We start from the raw sequence: 25,093 nt of genomic DNA on the forward strand, positions 1-25,093 counted from the left end.
TTTTCATGACGTATTTGAGCGGAAGTGATAGGCCCTATTTTGTTTGCTTCACCTGTGCACCTGGTTCTTGGGCTTTGACGGAGAGGGGTGCAGCTGGAGCGAACCACTTTTGTTGACCGCACCGCACACAAGGCAACACACAGTATAATGCAATTATTTCTACGCACCAGTTAACAATTACATAAGGTAACAGCAATGTTCAGTGTATTGTACAAATGGGAGATGAAGAACAATAAAATCATTTGCAACACGATCAAGAGCGCGTCACAGGTGTGTGCATCTCTCAGCGTTTAGTCCCTCGCGCCAGCACTCTTTCGGACTGCTTACAGCCGCAACATTAGGGATATAATATCTGCTCTAATCTTTCTGATACAGGCCACAGATAGAAAATGTTGTGCTGATGTTGTTGTAATTCCTGCTGGTCACCAGTAGAGGTCAGCACAGGTTTCAGATCTACTAATCACTCTGAATGTAAGAGAAGAAGAAATAACTGGAAATAAGATGTTACAGCAGCACAAGAAACAAACCAGATAAAATACATCAATAAAATAACATTGTATGCAGATGGGGAAGGGAGAGGGAGAAAATAATTAGGATGATAAATTAGAATTATGAAGCACAATATAGCACAGTGTTAAACTCACAGGAGTAAAACAAGTTTTTCAACTTCTGTATCAACTTTCATCAGAACAGAGACACTCCCTCCTTCCTCCAGAAAGTAGAGAAAAACCCAGGCTGAATCCGCTCGGTCGTTTACGTCTGTATGAAAACAAGATGAAGAAGTGTCTGTTGTTGCTTCTCTTCTGTCAGGTCTCATCTCCAGGTAAGATCACATTTTGATTATTTTCTTTTGTTTCTTGTATTTAGACAAAATTAAAGATGAGGGAGACCCCAATGATATCTGAGATTTTATAATGAAGGTTATACTGCATAAATCTTCACTTTCCACTCAGCTCTGCACTTTGTTTTAGTTTCACTTTAGCTTCAACATGATGAGACTATTTGTTTTAACTGAATCATACTGGATTCCTCATATTCACGATGAGTCTGATGTTTTAATATTTATACTGAATGTATAAAACTTGTTTGTCCTGCAGTGAAATACTCACGCAAGTATTTCATAACGGCATCTTCTGGACTCCCAAACTTCCCAGAGTTTGTGGCTACTGGACTGGTGAATGATCTTCAGTGGATTTACTGCGACAACAACAAAAAGATAATAGAACCAAAACTGGACTGGGTGAAAGATTTATATAAAGACAATCCTCAGCACTTGGAGAGTCATACTAGACAATGTTTTGATATTATACCCAACAACTTCAATATCTGGTTGGATAACTTTAAGCAACGCTTCAACCAAACTGGAGGTACAGTATTTATGAGTGTTACATGTTATATAGTAATTATATACTGCATTGTTAAAAGGTACAATGTCTCTCTCTCTCTCCTTCTCTCTCTCTCTCTCTCTCTCTCTCTCTCTCTCTCTCCTCTCTCTCTCTCTCTCTCTCTCTCTCTCTCTCTCTCAAGGTGTCCACATTCTCCAGCAGATGATCGGCTGTGAGTGGGATGATGAGACTGGAGAGGTGAATGGTTTAATTCAGTTTGGTTATGATGGAGAAGACGTCATAGCGTTTGACCTGAAGACGTTGACATGGATCGCTGCAAAACCACAGGCTGTCATCACCAAACTGAGTTGGGATGCTGACAAATCTACAATAAAACACAATGAGATTCTCCTTACTGAGATGTTTCTTGAATGGCTGAAGATCTATGTGGACTATGGGAAGAGCTCTCTGCTGAAAAAAGGTAGAATCACATTTCCTGAAGAACCCAACAATGTCCATACAGTCTGTCACAAAGTAGACATGTTCAGAGGCTTGAACAGACACTCTAGTTTTAAATCGGTCTACATGATTTTACTAGCAGCAATTCTACATTCTTATGGTGGTAAAAAAAAATAGAAGGCCCGATTCAAAGCAGTGTGTAGAAATGGACCATAGTCTTTACCCTAAGGGGGGTGGGGAAGGGGCTAGCTGCACCTGGATTGTCTAGTCTGCTCTTCGGGGCACCTGTTCAATGCTGGTGTCTATCACACATCTCACTGTGCTTCATCCTGAACCCCATAGGTGCCAGGCTACACTTTGGGACATCTGCTCAGACTGAACTGCCATTGTGCACTGTTCAGTCTGTGAGTGTCAGTGTTTTAAATTAGATATGTTTATGTTTTGTTTGTTGAATTACAGAAAATGAACATGTGGCTTTAAACTGTAAAAAATGTCAGATTCTTCTTCTCTGACTATAGTTTCCTTCTCTGTCTATGATGTGGAGATGAAGAGTTGTTATGTAACCCTATCAGATGTGTCTATAGCTCATAAGATTGTATGGGCCTGTACATGTAGTGCATTTACCTAAAAGAAAAGTTGTTCACATGGTGTAAGCCTAACTTACATCTGAGTCTGGATTTCACTTACATGTACACTATATAGGTTCTGACCACTTCTACTGTTAAGGGTGTAGTAGGACCCGGACACCGAACGACCACAAGAGGGAGTGATGTAACTCAAAATGGGATTTATTCTGATGCCAGAATAATCAACACAAGACAAGAACATACAAAATCCAGACACGGAGGGTGATGTGGGAGATGAGGGAGATCAGGGAGATCCAAGACAAACGCCGAGAGGGAACAGGAACGCTGGGGCAGAAACACAAGTGAGTACAAGAGCAAGGCAACGGAATACCAAACAGCTGTAGTACAAGACCAGTTACCACGTGAAAGTAAGTAACGAACTGGCGCCGAAGAGGTGGTCGGCACAGGTTTAAGTACAGATGGAGTGGTGATGATGATGATGCTCAGCTGTGTAGTCAGACGGAGGAGGGGGTGAGTGGAAACTCCTCTCATGGGACCGGATAGGAGCGCCCTCTGGCGGCCGATGAAAACACAGACAGACAAATAGGAAAAACCACAACAAGGAAGACAGCGGACCCATAACAGCTACTCCTATATAATCTTTTTATAAGTTGATTTCTATGTACTCTCTCTCTCTCTCTCTCTCTCTCTCTCTCTCTCTCTCTCTCTCTCTCTGCAGAGCGTCCCTCAGTGTCTCTCCTCCAGAAGTCTCCGTCCTCTCCAGTCAGCTGCCACGCTACAGGTTTCTACCCTGACAGAGCCATGATGTTCTGGAGGAAAGATGGAGAGGAGCTTCATGAGGACGTGGACCTCGGAGAGATCCTCCCCAACCACGATGGATCCTTCCAGATGAGTGTAGACCTGGACCTTTCATCAGTCCCAGCTGAAGACTGGAGGAGGTACGACTGTGTGTTTCATCTCTCTGGTGTGGAGGACGACATCGTCACCAAACTGGACAAAGCAGAGATCAGGACCAACAAAGGTGAGACTGGAATAGGAAGTGGCTGAAAGATGTGTTTAGTTTTACTTCATGATTTATTGATTTTTCACCTTTCTAATGCTCTGTGTAAGCCTTCTTTGATATCTGTGGCCAAACTACCACATACACACAAAAAAGCCGGAACTCCCAGTTATCGGTCTAGCTCCTTCAGTCTTTATTTCAGAAACACATTTGGACAGTTGACTGCTGTCTTAAGACTGATGCCAACTAAACCATTTCCCAGAGCAGTTAACAGCTAGTTGTTGTTGTTATTTGTTAAACAGAGAATCCTTCAGACAGGACCATTCCCATCACTGCTGCAGTGGCTGTTCTTGCTGTCGTCCTCGCCGCTGCCGCTGGATTCATTTTTTACAAAAGAACGAAAGGTGAGAGAGGAGAAGGGGAAAGTTATCAGGCCTACTTTTGGATTTGTAGTTTACTAAAAGAAGAAAAGTGAAAGACCAAAGAAGTAAATCATTTTCTTATTTACTATAAAAAAGCAACTAAAAGAGAGACTGTAGCATGATGATGATGATGATGATGATGACTGCAAAACAAACTTCAGTAAAGATTATAAGTTAGGCAAGGCAACTTTATTTGTAGAGCACATTTCAGCAACAGGGATATTCAAAGTGCTTTACACAAAATCACTTAAAAAACAGTTAAAAAATAAAAAAGAGAAAACACAAGAATAAACTGTTAAAAATAAAAAATAAAAACAGATAAAACACAAGAATAAAAGTTACAGTGCAGCATAAGAAATAAAACATTAAAGAAATGAACAACCATTTAGAGAAAGGCAACATCAAAAAGAAAGGTCTTCAGCCTTGATTTAAAAGAACTGAGAGTAGCAGCGGATCTACAGGTTTCTGGAAGTTTGTTCCAGATATGAGGAGCATAGAAACTGACAATGCATCCCCCTGTTTAGTTCTGACTATAGGGACAGAAAGCAGACCAGTCCCAGATTACCTGAGAGGTCTAGGGGTGTCATAGTGTAGTAGCAGATCAGAAATGTATATTGGCCCTAAACTGTTTAGTGATTTATAAACTAGCAAAAGTACTTTGAAATCAATTCTTTGAGGCACAGGAAGCCAGTGTAATCACGACTGGATTGATGTGATCCAGTCTCTTGGTCTTAGTGAGGACCCGAGCTGCAGCGTTTTGAATCAGCTGCAGCTGATGTCTGATTGATTTTTTAGGGAGACCTGTAAAGACACTGTTACACCGTATACTGAAGATGAAAGCATGGACAAGTTTTTCCAAATCCTGTTGACACATAAGTCTTTTAAAACTTGATATATTCTTAAGGTGATAATAGGCTGACTTTGTAATTGTCTTAATGTGGCTGTTAAAATTCAAGTCTGAGTCCATGACTACACCAAGATTTCTGGCTTTTTCTGTTGTTTTTAACATTGTTGTTTGAAGCTGAGCGTTGACTTTTTATCGTTCCTCTTTTGTTCAGAAAACAACTACCTCAGTTTTTACTTCATTTAATTTCAGAAAGTTCTGGCACATCCAGCCGTTAATTTGTTCGATGCAATTAGTCAGTTTTTGTATTGGACTATAGTCCCCTGGCAATAACGTTATGTAAATTTGTGTGTCGTCCACATAACTATGGTAACTTGTTTTCCATAATCTAAGCCAGTGGAAGCATGTAAAACATGTTAAACAGAAGAGGCCCCAGAATGGAGCCTTGGGGAACTCCGCACGTCATATTTGTATGCTCAGATATATAATTACCTATTGACACAAAGTAATCCCTATTCTGTAAGTAGGATTCAAACCAGTTTAGTACTGAGCCAGAAAGGCCAACCCAGTTTTCCAAATGGTCTAGTACTATGTCATGGTCGACGGTGTCAAATGCAGCACTGAGATCAAGTAATACTAAGACTGAGATTTTGCCACTATCCGTGTTAAGGTGGATGTCATTAAAGACTGTGACAAGAGCCGTCTCAGTGCTGTGGTGTGGTCGGAAACCTGACTAGAAGGTATCAAAACTGTTTAGTGACAAGAAATGGTTGAGTTGTTGAAAAACAGCTTTTTCAATGATTTTACTTAAAAACGGAAGGTTTGATATTGGCCTATAGTTGCTCATTAGTGATGTGTCTAGATTGTTCTTTTTTAAGAGTGGCTTGATTACTGCAGTTTTCAGGGCCTGTGGAAAGATACCTGTAAGAAGAGACATGTTCACAATCTGTAGAAGATCAGAAGCCAAATAATTCAAAAAATGTTTTGAAAAAAACCATCGGTAGAATATCAAGGCAACATGAGGAGGTTTTCAGATGTTGTATAATGTCCTCCAAGTTTTTATGGTTGATCGTATGAAATTCTGTCATATTGGAATTAGTTTTGCTTGAACACTGTGACAACACATATCCTGAACTTGATATGGAGGCACTGACTGTTTGTCTAATCTTCTGAATTTTGTCTTTGAAGAAGGAGGCAAAGTCATTAGAGGCCTTGGTAGATAAAAGTTCAGATGCTACTGGTACTGGAGGGTTTGTTAACCAATCGACAGTAGCAAAAAAATCAGTTAACTATTTTCTCACTCAGGGGTTTCTCCCCTTACAAAGAGACCAAAAAGATGTTTGACGTGACCTGGACTTACTGTAGATGGGAGTACTAAATAATGTAATAAATAAAATGGAATTAAATTAAAAGGAATACAAAACCAGATTTAAGAAATAGTTAGATATTTGTGTGACAGCAATAACAGATTATTGAATTTGCATGCATGGATTGTGGATTTAGGTATATACAGTGGTGTGAAAAAGTGTTTGCCCCCTTAAGTGTTTCGGAACATCAAACCAATTTAAACAATAGTCAAGGACAACACAAGTAAACACAAAATGCAATTTGTAATGAAGGTGTTTATTATTAAAGGTGAAAAAAAATCCAAACCATTATGGCCCTGTGTGAAAAGTGATTGCCCCCTAAACCTAATACTGGTTGGGCCACCCTTAGCAGCAACAACTGCAACCAAGCGTTTGCGATAACGTGCAATGAGGCTTTTACAGCGTCCTGGAGGAATTTTGGCCCACTCATCTTTGCAGAATTGTCCTAATTCAGTTACATTAGAGGTTTTCCAAGCATGAACGGCCTTTTCAAGGTCATACCACAACATCTCAATAGGATTCAGGTCAGACTTTGGCTAGGCCACTCCAAAGTCTTCATTTTGTTTTTCTTCAGCCATTCGGTGGTGGACTTGCTGGTGTGTTTAGGATCATTGTCCTGCTGCAGAACCCAAGTTCGTTTCAGCTTGAGTACACGAACAGATGGTCGGACATTCTCCTTCAGGATCTCTTGGTAGACAGCAGAATTCCTAGTTCCTTTTATCACGGCAAGTCTTCCAGGTCCTGAAGCAGCAAAACAGCCCCAGACCATCACACTACCACCACCATATTTTACTGTTGGTATAATGTTCTTTTTATGAATGCAGTGTTCCTTCTACGCCAGATATACTTGGACACACACCTTCCAAAGAGTTCCACTTTTGTCTCATCGGTCCACAGAATGTTGTCCCAAAGTCTTGGGATCATCAAGATGTGTTGTGGAGAAATTGAGACGAGCTTTGATGTTTCTTTTTGCTCAGCAGTGTTTTTCCTCCTTGGAACTCTGCCATGCAGGCCATTTTTGCCCATCTTTTCCTGATGGTGGAGGCATGAACGCTGACCTTAATGAGGCAAGTGAGGCCTGCAGTTCTTTGGACGTTGTTGTGGTCTTTTGTGACCTCTTGGATGAGTCAATCACTGCGCTCTTTGGTAATTTTTGGCGGCGGCCACTCCTGGGAAGGTCACCACTGTTCCATGTCTTCGCCATTTGTGGATAATGGCTCTCACTGTGGTTCGCTGGATTCCCAAAGCTTTGGAAATGGCTTTATAACCCTTTCCAGACTGATAGATCTCAATTACTTTCTTTCTCAATTGTTCCTGAATTTCTTTGGGTCTCGGCATGATGTGTAGCTTTTAAGGATCTTCTGGTGGACCTTACTGTGTCAAGCGGCTCCTATTTAAGTGATGCCTTGATTGTGAACAGGTGTGGAAATAATCAGGCCTGGGTGTGGCTAGAGAAATTGAACTCAGGTGTGGACAACCACAGTTATAGTATGTTTTAACAAGGGGGGCAATCACTTTTTCACACAGGGCCATGATGGTTTGGATTTTTTTTTCACCTTTTAATAATAACACCTTCATTTAACAATTGCATTTTGTGTTTACTTGTGTTGTCCTTGACTATTGTTTAAATTGGTTTGATGTTCCGAAACACTTAAGTGTGACAAACATGCAAAGGAACAGGAATGAGGAAGGGGGCAACCTTTTTCACACCACTGTATATATATATATAATATACATACACATACATACATACGTATATATGTAAATATAAACTGTATATATATATATATATATATATATATATATATACTGTGTGTGTGTGTGTGTGTGTGTGGGTTGTGTGTTTGGTTAAGTTAACATTTTGTTAAATGTTAAGTTTCTGTTTTTATATAGCAATTTAAAGCAAACAAGTTTGCACCAAATGCTTTGCAAAGACAACATATATATAGAAGCATATATAAAGAGCTCTCTGGGTTGGAGGCTGCTGGTTGCTCATGTCCCATTCAGGTTGTGGAGTCCGCTCATTGATCCTGACAGATGGAGCATGTGTCTTGGTCTGGATAAAACATCAGATGCTAAACCTGTTTCAGAGGCTGGAAGTACTGAACACCTTTTGTGGATGTGCAGAGTTAATGTGAACGACCACCTCTGGACAGCTGCATCATCCTCTGTTTCTGAAAGGCAGCTCAGTAACGGTGTGTTCTTCCTTACAGCTCCTGACAACAGCTCTGAGCTCTCTGAGAGACTCAGTCCAGAGACCTGATAACACACACATCCTGCACTGGTACAGCAGTCAAATATTCACATCTCCAGTTAGATAATACCTGAAAAAATAAGCTTCTACAACAAACCTTTCTATTAAAGCCCCTAAAGAACTTGCTTTCAAATCGTGAGTATAACTATATCATGAAAGAGTCATGAAGCAAAAAGCAACATGAAAAAAGAAAAGCAAAAAAAAAAATGTATTAGGAGTTGACAAAATGTTGTTTGCCGCTATGTGGAATTGTACATCTTAATGTTGAAAGATACGTTTGTGTGTGATTAATATCCTTTCTGAATTATAGGTTTGTATACTCAAACATTCAGTTCATATACTCACTATATAACTATATAACTCTATTTGTACTCTGTCTAGATATGCGTATGGTTTGGGTCTTATAGATAAACTATTGTAACATTTATGGAACCATCCCAATGTAGTAGGAGTAAATAAAATGTCCTCTCTGGTGTTTGACAACTTGACATCAACATCCTGATTATTTAGCTTAATTAAAAGAAAAATGTTGTGTAAATATTCTTATTATATATTTATTTTAAAGTGTGGTTTTGGTCTTTAAGAATCTCAGCCAACACTCAGCATGTCAGATGTGTTTGATATTCTTATATTTTGTATTTTATTTTAGTGTCATTGATGTGAATTAAAATGACTCTTAAATTAAATTGCATCAATCAGTTTTTTTTCTGTTGTCAGAGTAAGATAGTGTGAAAACGTCTGACTCTGATTATAAGATTTTAACTTTATTAGTCAAACGTAGAAGTCAGAAGATGTTTTCTGGACTCAGCGTCTGATCTTTCAGTTCACTAAACCTTTGTTCCAACCCAGTCTCTGTAGGGGAAGGAAGCAGCACAGAGGCCATTAGAGTCTGACAGGACACTTATTTATTACAGGAGCAAGAACTAAATGAAAGGGAACTCATAACTAGCTTCATGTTGTGTTACATGATACAATGTGTTTTGGACTTTAGCAGCAGACAAGCACAAGCAGAGAGCTTTAGTGGAAGCAGCAGGAATATGGAGTAAGAACACTATCAAAAGATGTATGCGTAACTTTATGTATTCATATTCATATTTTTAAATTAATATTCATATTTTTATACATTTGTGCGTAATTACATAGTATGCAAAATTAGGTTTTCATACATGTGTGTTTTTATGTGAGTGTGACTCTAAAAAGCTATGACTGTAAACATTCATGAGTACAACTCTATTTCTACGACTACGAATTCTTGAGTGTGAACACGAATTCAAGTTTACGGGTACGAGTAAAAAACCGTTGAAATGACGTCACTGCAGTCCCAGGCCAGGGTAATCGAACCTCGATTACATTTAATGCGCATGCGTCACAGGTGAAAATGGCTAACCGACCGAGGCTTCTAGCCCAGGCTCAGCATCACAGGTAAAGTAAAAAACGTCTTTATTCAACATTTTTCATACGGCTTTACTACTGTGATAGCACTTTATAATGATATACATTGCTGCAACTCATAGACGTTATTGCTTGAGCTTGCAACCGAACGATATTTACTTGTTGTTAACTCTAGCTAGCTAGTGCTATACGTTAGCTCGCGCTATATGTTAGCTCGCGCTATACGTTAGCTAGCGCGGATGAAGTGCTCTGTGTGAAAGTTAGTGATGTTAGAACTCGACCTGTTTCGCTGATTGAACTGTAAGATATGCAATAACATTACCTGAAATACACCTCACTGCTTAGCATGTTGAACAGAGCAGTAATGAGAACGGTAACTTTCGCCCAACATACTTAAGTTGTAATGTTTTTAATGTCTATTTAGCCTAACGTAATCCTATAATGTTGAATTGGTACAGATAAGTTCTGTACCATGAATTGCATCTAATATGTATTTTGGCATTTACAGGCACCCCTGGCTACTCAGTTACTGCAGCGTTTGGAGTCAAGGATCACTGACATATTAAGTCAACCTCACTTTAATTTGGACTACTCCCAGTAAGTTATAAATCAGAAAGCCTTTATTCTCACATCTGCATCTACCATTTTAAACATCCCAGCTGAAATTGTGGAGTGTATTTTAACCCTCCAAAGACTGATCCACGCTGCTCTTTCCCAAAAGAGTCCCTGTGTTTTTATTAGAGGAGTACGCGGCCGATTTAAGATTTTGTTTTTCTGAGGAGCTGCTGTCCCAGCTTATTGACATGCCTTTACCAGTGTTTTGTATCGCCAACCTGCTGGGTGTCAGCCAAAGCACAATTTTCTGGTTTATACGTGAACCCGGGTTGTCCACAAGACATACATGAAAAACGTTTTTCTAATTCCATCAACATCCAGGATGTTGTGACTGTAGAAACCCTGTACCCAGGCTAACTCACAAACTCAGGGACTTATGCATATGTCCTGTGTCAGACAGCATATTTAAATGTATTTTATGCTTATTTGTTTTGTTTTTCTTCACAGATTCACTATATGAAACTCTGTACGGTCTGTATAGATACAATATCTGGATCCAGCAACAAACAACTGCTCAAACACTGCCCTTTCATTTACCTGAAGGCAGTGGAAAACTATGGCTGGCCTTCCAGGTAAATAGTGATATCTTGTGTTACTGTTTCTATGCTATTTTTGAACATTTCAGTTATGTTCAATGGTTTATTTTAAGATAATTATAAGTGAGCTTATGAGAATTATAAATTTCTCATTCATTTAAGGGTCAGGGGGTGACGAAGGTGGTAAAAATGTTGGAATTGCTATAAAAAAACATATTCAGTGTTAAAGGCACTGAAAGAAGAAGCTTCATTGCTGGCCGACGCGTACACAACCAAAGGTTAAAATAGTCTACAATATATTCATAGTGATGTTAAAATCATTGTTGGAATGTATTTTAAGTAGGACTATATGAATGATTACTTTTGAGTTGAGTAAGTCCTGTTATTTCTTATCTAGGATTAAGCGGCTACGGCGAGATGTCTGGACCTGTGTCACTCATCTGTACTATGACGTTCTTCAGTCTTAAAGAAGATGGCCTGTTGGATTTGTCAGATGCTGTACATCTGATTTGTGCCCACTGTGTGTTCCTTCCACGTCTGGCAGAGGCCCTTCACACCTTCAGAGGGCTGGGACAACCATCCCTTACAATCAGAAGGTGGACTCTCCCCTAACCAACTCTGGGTTATGGGTCACATGCAGAACCCTTGTGACCCAGATGGAGATTTGCAGGTTTGTTGAAGCTCTCTCTCAAGGTGGTCTCTAAGGGCAAAGTGCAGCTACAAATTTTCAACCTGAAGGTGTGGATGTAGATTTATATAAAACAAGCTGAAATAAAAAAAAGTGTTAACTCTAGAAAGTTTTTTGAATGATATAGAAGTATGTAAGAGTAGTGTGTTGAGCTTAAGCACACAATTAGACCAACTCAACTGAGATTTTTAGTCTTTATTTTCTGCTCAAGGTATTTGTAGGTCAATGTGTACTTGGCTGTGTTTTCAAATATTTCTAAATGTATCATACAAAATTCGGTAACATGATTTTCAGAACATGGAGCTGTTTGGAACTGACTGGGAGATGTTTGAAGGTGTGCCTGAAGAACCTTATGGAGTTGAAGTCCCACAGATCGAGTGCCCATTGACTTCAGCTTTTATGGAAACTGTACAGTCCATGATCAATCCTTTGGCAGAGACATTTACAAAGCAATGGTTTAGTGCATTGAAAGTGTGACACAAAGAAATGTCTAAAAAATTTAATGGTATGAAGTTCAAAACTTGCCAACAAAGACTGACCGTTACAAAAGGTTTGTTAATTTTAACATGGGAGTAACAGTGAGGTACAGTTGTGCTCATAAGTGTACATGCCAATGCATAAGTTGACTAAAAAAAGAATAAGACAAATCATGTTTTGGAAATTTATCTTAATGCCTTATTAAAAAATGAGGAAAAATCCAATCTTTAAGGACACCAATTTCCTTTGAATGAATAATGTATTGTAAATTTCCAACTTAAAATACAGGAGGCATAAGTAACAACCCCTATGTTAAAATACAGGGGGCATAAGTATACAACCCCCTATGTTAAAATACAGGGGGCATAAGTATACAACCCCCTATGTTAAAATACAGGGGGCATAAGTATACAACCCCCTATGTTAAAATACAGGGGGCATAAGTATACAACCCCCTATGTTAAAATACAGGGGGCATAAGTATACAACCCCTATGTTAAAATACAGGGGGCATAAGTATACAACCCCCTATGTTAAAATACAGGGGGCATAAGTATACAACCCCCTATGTTTAAATACAGGGGGCATAAGTATACAACCCCCTATGTTAAATTCCCATAGAGGAGAACGAGCGACAATGGAAACGACTGGATGCTGTTTTCAATGGGGGAGGGGCAGCGGCTATTTTAATTCCAAAGGCCAAGGGAGTTTTATAAGGATGCACAGTATCCTGATCCATGAAATAACTGGCCTTTAATAAAAATGTGCCTCTATGGGAATTTAACATAGGGGGGTGTATACTTATGCCCCCTGAATTTTAAGTTTTAACATTTATTTACAATACATTATTCATTCAAAGACAATTGGTGTCCTTAAAAGGTTGGATTTTTTTGCCTCATTTTTAATTAAGGCATTAAGATATTTTTCCAAAACATGATTTTTTTTTTTTAATCCTCTTCTTAGTCAACTAAAGCATGGGCATGTAAACTTATGAGCACCACTGCAAATCATTAACAGCAAAGCAATGGCTTTGTAACAATGAGTAAAGGTTATTCACAGAAGTTTTTAAATAAAAATGTAAAAACAATACAATGCAGTTACTGGGTAGTTTTCCTTTGGAGTGAGTTGTTACACCCTGTCAAAGGTTTGCCCATGGCATAAGGCTAGTGTCATAATGTTTTAGAATTGATGTTCATTTCCATGCGGTGTTTGGCAGAACCAATCTCACTGAAGACAGGGTGGCTGTTCTCCAGAATGAAGACTGCATCCACCTTTAAGAAGAAGGAAATACATTTCAGTTTGTATTCAACGGTTATTCGTGCAGAAAACAAATGCTTAATTAAAAGCAACCAGAAACCCATGCAGAGCTACTAGGATGTGTTGTTACAGTCCCTATGAAGAATCAGCACATCCCCACATCCTTGAGGAGCCTGGTTGTTTAAGTGACTACAAACCCTCCCCATCCAACCACACCCGAGTACCCCAGCCGTACAGTTCTGCCTCGGCTGTTAGCTCTGTGTAGGTCTGGCTTTTTCATTCATATGCTTCCCCAACGACAACCTCCCATGGTACAATATATACAGGCAAGAGACTTGTATGAAGTTGACCACAAAATCAGGGGTTGCGTAAGAATGGTTGAGACAAGAATGTACCTTATCATCATCTAGTGAAATTGTTGTACAATACTCCTTTGCCATAATGAACAACAAATGTTAATATACCTTATCATGCTGTCTCTCTTATCTACTGACACAATTCCAGTGTAACCGCAGGTTATATAAAATGGTAAACTATTATTCTCATTTGTTATCATCCATCAACACAACAACCTAACAATATGTCTACATTCTCAATTACTGATTATGTTAGGATGAATGCAGTTTACTTTGTTTTATCCAACAGTTGTAATGCCAGCTTCATAAAATATTCAAAGCAAAATAATCTATTTAAAATCTGTATCCATAGTCCGCAGACCTCCTGCAGCTGGTCTCAATCAAAATCAGAAATAGTTTGACTGACTGCAGGCTATTGCCATATATCTCACTACAGTAGATGAATGTAGTGATGACCTTGAAAAACTGGTTTTTAATAAATGTCGCATTACATATCAATGGATTAGTTTAAATTTTTTTTTTTTTTTTAACCCTCAATCGTTCAGGTCCTCTGTCCATGAATAAAAAGCACGGACTGGCCACTGAGTCCTAAGTTACTGTTTAGCACATCATGCTCAATAACATTACAATGACTTGCTGGTGTTAACTATATACCTGGCTCAGTTAACACTAATGATCTGGTCGAAATGGTTAAACATATGATTACATTGCAGCCGAGTTAACGAACTATAACGTTACTTTCACACAGAGCACTTCATCCGCGCTAGCTAACGTATAGCGCGAGCTACATATAGCGCGAGCTAACGTATAGCACTAGCTAGCTAGAGTTAACAACAAGTAAATATCGTTCGGTTGCAAGCTCAAGCAATAACGTCTATGAGTTGCAGCAATGTATATCATTATAAAGTGCTATCACAGTAGTAAAGCCGTATGAAAAATGTTGAATAAAGACGTTTTTTACTTTACCTGTGATGCTGAGCCTGGGCTAGAAGCCTCCGGTCGGTTAGCCATTTTTCACCTGTGACGCATGCGCATTAAATGTAATCGAGGTTCGATTACCCTGGCCTGGGACTGCAGTGACGTCATTTCAACGGTTTTTTTACTCGTACCCGTAAACTTGAATTCGTGTTCACACTCAAGAATTCGTAGTCGTAGAAATAGAGTTGTACTCATGAATGTTTACAGTCATAGCTTTTAGAGTCACACTCACATAAAAACACACATGTATGAAAACCCAATTTTGCATGCCTATGTAATTTACGCACAAATGTATAAAAATACGAATATGAATTTAAAAATATGAATATGAATACATAAAGTTACGCATACATCTTTTTGATAGTGTTCTTACTCCATACAGGAACAGGTAACAGAGACTCACATGAAACCAGAACATGTCTAAAATCCCTTTAGGTCAGAGTGAAGTCCTCTCTAAATGTTGTTACCTCAGCAACACCTATCAGATCATCACTACATCCAGAATACAATATGATTTATTAATTTATACCTGACCATTTAATCAGAAAAACAGAGTAACAGAACAAGGCTGTGTTATGAAATTATCCAGCTCTATAGGAACTGGAAAACCTGAACGGAGTAATTCACAGGTGAACTCATCTCATACTGCAGGTGAAAGATTAAAGTCTAGTTAAAGCAGGAAACAACTTTTGGAATGAAGACGAGCTGAGCTTTCCAGCTCTTTTTTTTCAGATGTATTTACATCTCTTGCTCCTCTGGTCTTATGTTTTATCTCCAAGATTACATTAAACCCTTTGGTAGTTCCTGTAGAGCTGGATAACATCATAACACCGCCTTGCTCTGTTACTCTGAGGGACTCATTCATTAAGGTTATATGTGTTGGATGGTTATGTGTTTATTAACAGCCTTCAAATTCAAAAATGCATAAGTGATATAAGATATGTATTCCATTCAGTATATGAGCCTTAGTACAGATTTCTTGCTGTGTGAGGTGAGGTGTGAAATGAGGAAGTAAAGTGCTGTGATTTTTTTTCAGGAATACCTTCATGAGGTGTGTCCTGTGATTGTTATCTTTTTCATACAATAGCCTAATTGTAAACTGGCTGCATCATGTTCATTGTTTAAGACACATTTTCATAAATTATCCTTCAAATAGGAACAGGGATGTGATAAACTATTTACTAATCCAAAAAAAGGACAAGTTTTTGGAATGTAGCCACATGAAGATTAGCATGAGTTGAGTCAGGAAGACTATCTAATGCTTCTTCCTCCTTCTCATTCACCTCCCTCTCCTCCTGCTTCCCCTTATCAGCTGATTGGGAGCGTGTAGTCTTTTAGTCAAACCAACCAGATTTAGCTACAACCTCCATCAGCCTATCACATTCTTGCTGTCAATATTTAAATGTTCTCCTCTTAGTTGCTTTCGCCGTGAATCGTCTCCTCCCCGTTCACCTCAGTTCATCATTTCCATCATTCATATGTGTCTATAAGACATGTCAGTATGGATCATTGTCATTTAAAAAATACAGATGTCAGTGCTCAAACAGATGTGGTTGTTATGAAGATAAAATGGTAGGATGAGTATTTCACTAAAGATTTGACATGTCGGCTTTTTAACGTCACATTGAAAATATTGGGATTTGTCATGTTTTTTCATTTGATAAATTGATATGCGGAAGTTCATTTATCAGCGTGTTCTTAAAAGAAGTTTTTCTAAACCTTTCTGAAGGGGCAGTAGAGAAGATTTTCACCTTCAGATAGAATATAAACACATTCTTTAAGCATCATATTTACAAGATGATATATTCACTTCCCCCTGACATTAGGGATATAATATCTGCTCTAATCTTTCTGATACAGGCCACAGATAGAAAATGTTGTGCTGATGTTGTTGTAATTCCTGCTGGTCACCAGTAGAGATCAGCACAGGTTACAGATCTACTAATCACTCTGAATGTAAGAGAAGAAGAAATAACTGGAAATAAGATGTTACAGCAACACAAGAAACAAACCAGATAAAATACATCAATAAAATAACATTTTATGCAGATGGGGAATGGAAAGGGAGAAAATAATTAGGATGATTTATTGGAATTATGAAGCAGAATATAGCGAAGTGTGAAACTCACAGGAGTAAAACAAGTTTTTCAACTACTGTATCAACTCTCATCAGAACAGAGACACTCCCTCCTGCCTTCAAAAAGCAGAAAAGACAAAACGGCTGAATCAGCTTGGTTATTTTCGTCTTTATCAGAACAAGATGAAAAAGTTTCTGTTGTTGCTTCTCTTCTGTCACGTCTCATCTCCAGGTAAGATCACATTTGAATTATATTCTTTTGTTTCTTGTATTTAGACATCATTGAAGATGAGGGAGACCTCAATGATATCTGAGATTTTATAATAAAGGTTTTACTGCATAAATCTTCACTTTCCACTCAGCTCTGCACTTGGTTTTAGTTTCACTTTAGCTTCAACATGATGAGACTATTTGTTTTAACTGAATCATACTGGTGTGATAATGAGGTTTTTATATTTAAACTGAATGTATAAAACTTGTTTGTCCTGCAGTGAAATACTCACTCAAGTTTTTCATAACGGCATCTTCTGGACTCCCAAACTTCCCAGAGTTTGTGGCTACTGGACTGGTGGATGATCTTCAGTGGATTTACTGCAACAGCAACAAAAAGATAATAGAACCAAAACTGGACTGGGTGAAAGATTTATATAAAGACAATCCTCAGCAGTTGGTGTTTCATACTACACAATGTTTTTTGTCCAATGTCCAAACTGGAGGTACAGTATTTATGAGTGTTACATGTTATATTGTAATTATATACTGCATTGTTAAAAGGTACAGTCTCTCTCTCTCTCTCTCTCTCTCTCTCTCTCTCTCTCTCTCTCTCTCTCTGTGTCTCTCAGGTGTCCACATTCTCCAGTTTATGAGTGGCTGTGAGTGGGATGATGAGACTGGAGAGGTGAATGGTTTAATTCAGTTTGGTTATGATGGAGAAGACGTCATAGCGTTCGACCTGAAGACGTTGACATGGATCGCTGCAAAACCACAGGCTGTCATCACCAAACTGAGTTGGGAGGCTGACATATCTAGAATAAAATACAATGAGATTCTCCTTACTGAGATGTATCTTGAATGGCTGAAGATGTATTTGGACTATGGGAAGAGCTCTCTGCTGAGAAAAGGTAGAATCACATTTCCTGATGTAGTTTGATGAACCCAACAATGTCCATACATTCCATATATTCATTGATTTTTCACCTTTTCTGAGGCTGTGTATCTTACGACTGATCACAAACTTACAAAGCTAAACAATAATTCATTAAGGTTACATGTGTTGGATGTTTATGTGTTTATTAACAGCTTTCAAATTCAAAAATGAATAAGTGACATCAGATTGGTATTTTGTTCATTATATGAAACTTGGTAAAGATTTCTTGCTGTGTGAGGTGAGGTGTGAAATGAGGAAGTAAAGTGCCGTGATTTTTTTCATGAATACCTTCATGAGGTGTGTCCTGTGATTGTTATCTTTTTCATACAGTAGCCTAATTGTAAACTGGCCGCATCATGTTCATTGTTTAAGACACATTTTCATAAATGATCCTTCAAGTAGGAAATGGGATTTGATAAACTAATTACTAATCAAACAAAAAAGGACAAGTTTTTGGAATGTAGCCACATGAAGATTAGCATGAGTTGAGTCAGGAAGACTATCTAATGCTTCTTCCTCCTTCTCATTCACCTCCCTCTCCTCCTGCTTCCCCTTATCAGCTGATTGGGAGCGTGTAGTCTTTTAGTCAAACCAACCAGATTTAGCTACAACCTCCATCAGCCTATCACGTTCTTGCTTTTAATATTTAAATGTTCTCCTCTTAGTTGCTTTCGCTGTGAATCGTCTCCTCCCCGTTCACCTCAGTTCATCATTTCCATCATTCATATGTGTCTATAAGACATGTCAGTATGGATCATTGTCATTTAAAAATACAGATGTCAGTGCTCAAACAGATGTGGTTGTCATGGAGATAAAATGGTAGAATGAGTATTTCACTAAAGATCTGTCATGTCGGCTTTTTAACATCACATTGGAAATATTGGGATTTGTCATGTTTTTTCATTTGATAAATTGATATGCGGAAGTTCATTTATCAGCCTGTGCTCAAAAAAGGTTTTTCTAAACCATTCTGAAGGGGCAGTAGAGAAGATTTTCACCTTCAGATAGAATATAAACCCATTCTTTAAGCATTATCTTTACAAGATGATATGTTCCCTTTCCCCCTGACATTAGGGATATAATATCTGCTCTAATCTTTCTGATACAGGCCACAGATAGAAAATGTTGTGCTGATGTTGTTGTAATTCCTGCTGGTCACCAGTAGAGGTCAGCACAGATCACAGATCAGTGTACATAAACTCACAGGAGTAAAACAAGTTTTTCAACTTCTGTATCAACTTTCATCAGAACAGAGACACTCCCCACTTTCTCCAAAAAGCAGAAAAGACAAAACAAAGACAGAAGCTCGGTCATCGGACACGTCAAAACATGATGAAGAAGTTTCTGTTGTTGTTTCTCTTCTGTCACGTCTCATCTCCAGGTAAGATCACATTTTGATTATTGTCTTTTGTTTCTTGTATTTAGACATAATTAAAGATGAGGGAGACCTCAATGATATCTGAGATTTTATAATAAAGGTTATACTGCATAAATCTTCACTTTCCACTCAGCTCTGCACTTTGTTTTAGTTTCCCTTTAGCTTCAACATGATGAGACTATTTGTTTTAACTGAATCATACTGGATTCCTCATATTCACGATGAGTGTGATGTTTTTATATTTATACTGAATGTTTAAAACTTGTTTGTCCTGCAGTGAAATACTCACTCAAGTATTTCATAACGGCATCTTCTGGACTCCCAAACTTCCCAGAGTTTGTGGGTACTGGACTGGTGGATGATCTTCAGTATATTTACTGCGACAACAACAAAAAGATAATAGAACCAAAACAGGACTGGGTAAAAAATTTATTTAAAGACAATCCTCAGCAGTTGGAGATTCATACTAGAAATTGTTTGGATTTTGTACCTAACAGCTTCAATATCTGGCTGGAGAATTTTGAGCAACGCTTCAACCAAACTGGAGGTACAGTATTTATGAGTGTTACATGTTATATTGTAATTATATGCTGCATTGTTAAAAGGTACAGTCTCTCTCTCTCTCTCTCTCTCTCTCTCTCTCTCTCTCTCTCTCTCTCTCTCTCTCTCTCAGGTGTCCACATTCTCCAGTTTATGAATGGTTGTGAGTGGGACGATGAGACTGGAGAGGTCAATGGTTATATGCAGTTTGGTTATGATGGAGAAGACTTCCTAGCATTTGACCTGAAGACGTTGACATGGATCGCTGCAAAACCACAGGCTGTCATCACCAAACTGAGTTGGGAGGCTGATAAATCTGGAATAAAACACAATGAGATTCTCCTTACTGAGACGTTTCTTGAAAGGCTGAATATGTATGTGGACTATGGGAAGAGCTCTCTGCTGAGAAAAGGTAGAATCACATTTCCTGATGTAGTTTGATGAACCCAACAATGTCTGTCACAAAGTAGACATGTTCAAATCTTAAAATTCCCAGGCTTTAACAAACACCCTAGTTTTAAAATGGTCTATATGATTTTACTAGCAGCAATTGTACATTCTTATGGTGGACAAAAAAAATAAAGAGGCCCGATTCAAAGCAGTCTGTAGAAATGGACCATAGTCTTTACCCTTAGGGGGGCGGGGAAGGGGCTAGCTGCACCTGGATTGTCTAGTCCGCTCTTCGGGGCACCTGTTCAATGCTGGTGTCTATCGCACATCTCACTGTGCGTCATCCTGAACCCCATAGGTGCCAGGCTGCACTTTGGGACATCTGATCAGACTGAACTGCCATTGTGCAGTCACTGAGTGTCAGTGTTTTAAAATAGAAATGTTGATGTTTTGTTTGTTGAATTACAAAAAATGAACATGTGGCTTTAAACTGTAAAAAATGTCAGATTCTTCTTCTCTAACTATAGTTTCCTTCTCTGTCTATGATGAGAAGATGAAGAGTTGTTATGTAACCCTATCAGATGTGTCTGTAGCTCATAAGATTGTATGGGCCTGTACATTTACCTAAAAGAAAAGTTGTTCACATGGTGTAAGCCTAACTTACATCTGTTGAGTCTGAATTTCACTTACATGTACACTATATAGGTTTTGACCACTGCTAGTCCTATATAATCTTTTTATAAATAGATTTCTATGTATTCTCTCTCTCTCTCTCTCTCTCTCTCTCTCTCTCTCTCTCTCTCTCTGCAGAGGTTCCCTCAGTGTCTCTCCTCCAGAAGTCTCCGTCCTCTCCAGTCAGCTGCCACGCTACAGGTTTCTACCCTGACAGAGCCATGATGTTCTGGAGGAAAGATGGAGAGGAGCTTCATGAGGACGTGGACCTCGGAGAGATCCTCCCCAACCACGATGGATCCTTCCAGATGAGTGTAGACCTGGACCTTTCATCAGTCCCAGATGAAGACTGGAGGAGGTACGACTGTGTGTTTCATCTCTCTGGTGTGGAGGACGACATCGTCACCAAACTGGACAAAGCAGAGATCAGGACCAACAGAGGTGAGACTGGAATAGGAAGTGACTGAAAGATGTGTTTAGTTTTACTTCATGATTTATTGATTTTTCACCTTTCTGATGCTCTGTGTAAGCCTTCTATTTGATATCTGTGGCCAAACTACCACATACACACAAAGAAGCCTGAATTCCCTGAGACCAACTAAACCATTTCCCAGAGCAGTTAACAGCTAACCAACAGTTTCCTCCATTTTTTACTCTGTTCCTGCGAGTCAGCACTATCATGATGGTTCGGCACAAATATATGTCGCTCACCAACGTGAAGCTCTAACAAAGGTGTGTTTTTGTTGGATTAGCTTTTGTCTTTCGGTTTATTTTGGAAAAAGTCAGTCATTTTTTAGTTTTTGATTTTAAACCAATGCACACAATCTGTTGCAGGACAAACCAACATGCAAATATTTCATAAGTCATGTGTGTACAGTAGGAATGATAAACAGAGGAATGTACTTCTGTTCTAACCTGGTTGTAGACCTGGTTGTAGACATGTTGTTGTTATTTGTTGAACAGAGAATCCTTCAGACAGGACCATTCCCATCACTGCTGCAGTGGCTGTTCTTGCTGTCGTCCTCGCCGCTGCCACTGGATTCATTTTTTACAAAAGAAAGAAAGGTGAGAGAGGAGAAGGGGAAAGTTATCAGGCCAACTTTTGGATTTGTAGTTTATAAAAAGAAGAAAAGTGAAAAAATCAAAGCAGTAAATCCTTTTCTTATTTACTTTCAAAAAGCAACTAACAGAGAGACTGTAGCATGATGATGATGATGATGATGATGATGATGATGATGATGATGATGATAAATATAAAAGATGAAGGGGATAAGATTTATTTAACATAAGTAGGAGCATGAGTAGGAGCGGATCAGATTCGATGGGGAAAAGGTGACAAATGATGTTCTGGCATTTCCAACTGTGACAGCTGAAATGATTTGTCGTCTCTTCTTGTTTCAGCCCAACTCCCTCCACCATGTGAGTAGAACTTGTTTTTATTCTATTGTCTCTGGTCTGATGTGCTGTTACCAGGATGGGTTACTGCAAAACTGACTTGATTAAAGACATGGAGATTATAAATTAGTAAACTACTTTCTCACTCAGGGGTTTCTCTCCTTACAGAGAGACCAAAAACATGTTTGACATCACCTGGACATACTGTAGATGGGAGTACTAAATAACATGAAACATTATTTCTTAAATCTACATGAAAATATTTAAGAAATAATTAGATATAGTATGTGTGTTGCATGCATGGACTGTGGCTTCAGTGGTGGTGTGTGTGTGTGTGTGTGTGTGTGTGTGTGTGTGTGGTGTGTGTGTGTGTGTGTGTGTGTGTGTGTGTGTGTGTGTGTGTAATGTATATATATATATATAATGACCATATAGCACTTTAAAGCAAAGAAGTTTACACCAAAGTGCTTCATAAAGACAAACATATGTATAGAAGCATATATAAAAAGCTCTCTGGGTTGGAGGCAGCTGGTTGCACATGTCCCATTCAGGTTGTGGAGTCAGCTCATTGATCCTGACAGATGGAGCATGTGTCTTGGTTCTGGATAAAACATCAGATGCTAAACCTGTTTCAGAGGCTGGAAGTACTGAACACCTTTTGGTGGATGTGCAGAGTTAATGTGAACGACCAGCCTCTGGACAGGCTGCATCATCCTCTGTTTCTGAAAGGCAGCTCAGTAACGGTGTGTTCTTCCTTACAGCTCCTGACAACAGCTCTGAGCTCTCTGAGAGACTCAGTCCAGAGACCTGATTAACACACACATCCTGCACTGGGAAAGCAGTCAAATATTAACATCTCCAGTTAGACAATAACTGAGAAAAAAATAAGCTTCTACAACAAACCTTTCAATTAAAGCCCCTAAAGAACTTGCTTTCAAATCTTGAGTATAACTATAACAGGAAGTCATGAAGCAAAATGTTGAGTTTGTCGCTATGTGGAATTGAACATCTTAATGTTGAAAGATATGTTTGTGTGTGTGATTAATATCCTTTCAATATTAGAGGTTTGTATACTCAAATATTCAGTTCATATACTCACTATATAACTATATAACTCTATTTGTACTCTATCTAGATATGCGTATGGTTTGAGTCTTATAGATAAACTACTGTAACATGTATGGAACCATCCCAATGTAGTAGGGGTAAATAAAATGTCCTCTCTGGTGTTTGACAACTTGACAGCAACATCTTGATTATTTAGCTTAATGACAAGAAAAATGTGTAAATATTGTAAATATTATATAAAGATGTGTTTGATATTCTCATATTTTGTATTTTATTTTTGTATCATTGATGTGAAATTAAATGACTCTTACATTAAAAATGCATCATTCAGTTTTTTTCTGTTGTCAGAGTAAGAAAGTGTGAAAACGTCTGACTCAGATTTATAAGATTTTAAACTTTATTAGTCAAACGTAGAAGTCAGAAGATGTTTTCTGGACTCAGCGTCTGATCTTTCAGTTCACTAAACCTTTGTTCCAACCCAGGTCTCTGTAGGGGAAAGGAAGCAGCACAGAGGCCGTTAGAGTCTGACAGGACACTTATTTATTACAGGAGCAAGAACTAAATGAAAGGGAACTCATAACTAGCTTCATGTTGTGTTACATGATACAATGTGTTTTGGACTTTAGCAGCAGACAAGCACAAGCAGAGAGCTTTAGTGGAAGCAGGCAGGAACAGGTAACAGAGACTCAGATAGACCAGAACATGTCTAAAATCCCTTTTGGTCAGAGTGAAGTCCTCTCTAGATGTTGTTACCTCAGCAACACCATCATCACTGCATCACTGCATCCATATGATTTATGAATTTATACCTGAAAAACAAGGCTCTATAGGAAACTGGAAAACCTGAACGGAGTAATTCACAGGTGAACTCATCTCATACTGCAGGTGAAAGATTAAAGTCTAGTTAAAGCAGGAAACAACTTTTGGAATGAAGACGAACTGAGCTTTCCAGCTTTTTTATTTTTATTTTTTTAGATGTATTTCTATCTCTTGCTCCTCTGGTCTTATGTTTTATCTCCAAGATTACATTAAACCCTTTGGTAGTTCCTGTAGAGCTGGATAACATCATAACACCGCCTTGCTCTGTTACTCTGAGGGACTCATTCATTAAGGTTACATGTGTTGGATGGTTATGTGTTTATTAACAGCCTTCAAATTCAAAAATACATAAGTGACATCAGATAGGTATTCCATTCATTATATAAAACTTAGTAAATACATCTTGCTGTGTGAGGTGAGGTGTGAAATGAGGAAGTAAAGTGCTGTGATTTTTTTCAGGAATACCTTCATGAGGTGTGTCCTGTGATTGTTATCTTTTTCATACAATAGCCTAATTGTAAACTGGCCGCATCATGTTCATTGTTTAAGACACATTTTCATAAATGATCCTTCAAATAGGAACAGGGATGTAATAAACTATTTACTAAGTAAACAAAAGGACAAGTTTTTGGAATGTAGCCACATGAAGATTAGCATGAGTTGAGTCAGGAAGACTATCTAATGTGTCTTCCTCCTTCTCATTCACCTCCCTCTCCTCCTGCTTCCCCTTATCAGCTGATTGGGAGTTTGTAGTCTTTTAGTCAAACCAACCAGATTTAGCTCCAATCTCTATCAGCCTATCACATTCTTGCTGTTAATATTTAAATGTTCTCCTCTTAGTTGCTTTCGCCGTGAATCGTCTCCTCCCCGTTCACCTCAGTTCATCATTTCCATCATTCATATGTGTCTATAAGACATGTCAGTATGGATCATTGTCATTTAAAAATACAGATGTCAGTGCTCAAACAGATGTGGTTGTCATGAAGATAAAATGGTAGGATGAGTATTCACTAAAGATCTGTCATGTGTCGGCTTTTTAACGTCACATTG

General features: G+C 38.6%; 2 protein-coding genes across 8 annotated transcripts; both read left to right on the forward strand.

Annotated features, from left to right (window-relative positions):
* Positions 1 to 759: 759 nt before the first annotated feature.
* On the forward strand, positions 760 to 23,033 carry LOC116678826 (class I histocompatibility antigen, F10 alpha chain). Of its 6 annotated transcripts, XM_032508553.1 has the most exons (8): positions 760 to 823; positions 1,098 to 1,367; positions 17,477 to 17,532; positions 19,889 to 20,111; positions 20,900 to 21,202; positions 21,725 to 21,826; positions 22,163 to 22,180; positions 22,918 to 23,033. In XM_032508553.1, exons 1-8 carry the CDS (start codon positions 775 to 777, stop codon positions 22,965 to 22,967), a joined length of 1,071 nt encoding a protein of 356 aa, XP_032364444.1. In that variant the 5' UTR covers positions 760 to 774; the 3' UTR covers positions 22,968 to 23,033. The 6 variants fall into 6 exon arrangements, with proteins under 6 accessions (XP_032364444.1, XP_032364441.1, XP_032364443.1 ...); XM_032508550.1 differs by lacking the exon at positions 19,889 to 20,111 and having other exon boundaries at positions 17,477 to 17,755; XM_032508552.1 differs by lacking the exon at positions 17,477 to 17,532 and having other exon boundaries at positions 19,833 to 20,111.
* Positions 3,057 to 16,105, forward strand: LOC116678827 (major histocompatibility complex class I-related gene protein-like). 2 transcript variants are annotated; one of them, XM_032508555.1, is made up of 5 exons: positions 3,057 to 3,392; positions 3,674 to 3,775; positions 9,030 to 9,035; positions 10,374 to 10,378; positions 15,915 to 16,105. In XM_032508555.1, the coding sequence occupies exons 1-5, from the start codon at positions 3,173 to 3,175 to the stop codon at positions 15,957 to 15,959; spliced, it is 378 nt and encodes a 125-aa protein (XP_032364446.1). In that variant the 5' UTR covers positions 3,057 to 3,172; the 3' UTR covers positions 15,960 to 16,105. The 2 variants fall into 2 exon arrangements, with proteins under 2 accessions (XP_032364446.1, XP_032364447.1); XM_032508556.1 differs by lacking the exons at positions 9,030 to 9,035; positions 10,374 to 10,378; positions 15,915 to 16,105 and adding an exon at positions 8,218 to 8,382.
* Positions 23,034 to 25,093: the final 2,060 nt, after the last annotated feature.

Source organism: Etheostoma spectabile, unplaced genomic scaffold (genome assembly GCF_008692095.1).
Source record: "Etheostoma spectabile isolate EspeVRDwgs_2016 unplaced genomic scaffold, UIUC_Espe_1.0 scaffold00008262, whole genome shotgun sequence".
Lineage (NCBI taxonomy): Eukaryota > Metazoa > Chordata > Actinopteri > Perciformes > Percidae > Etheostoma > Etheostoma spectabile.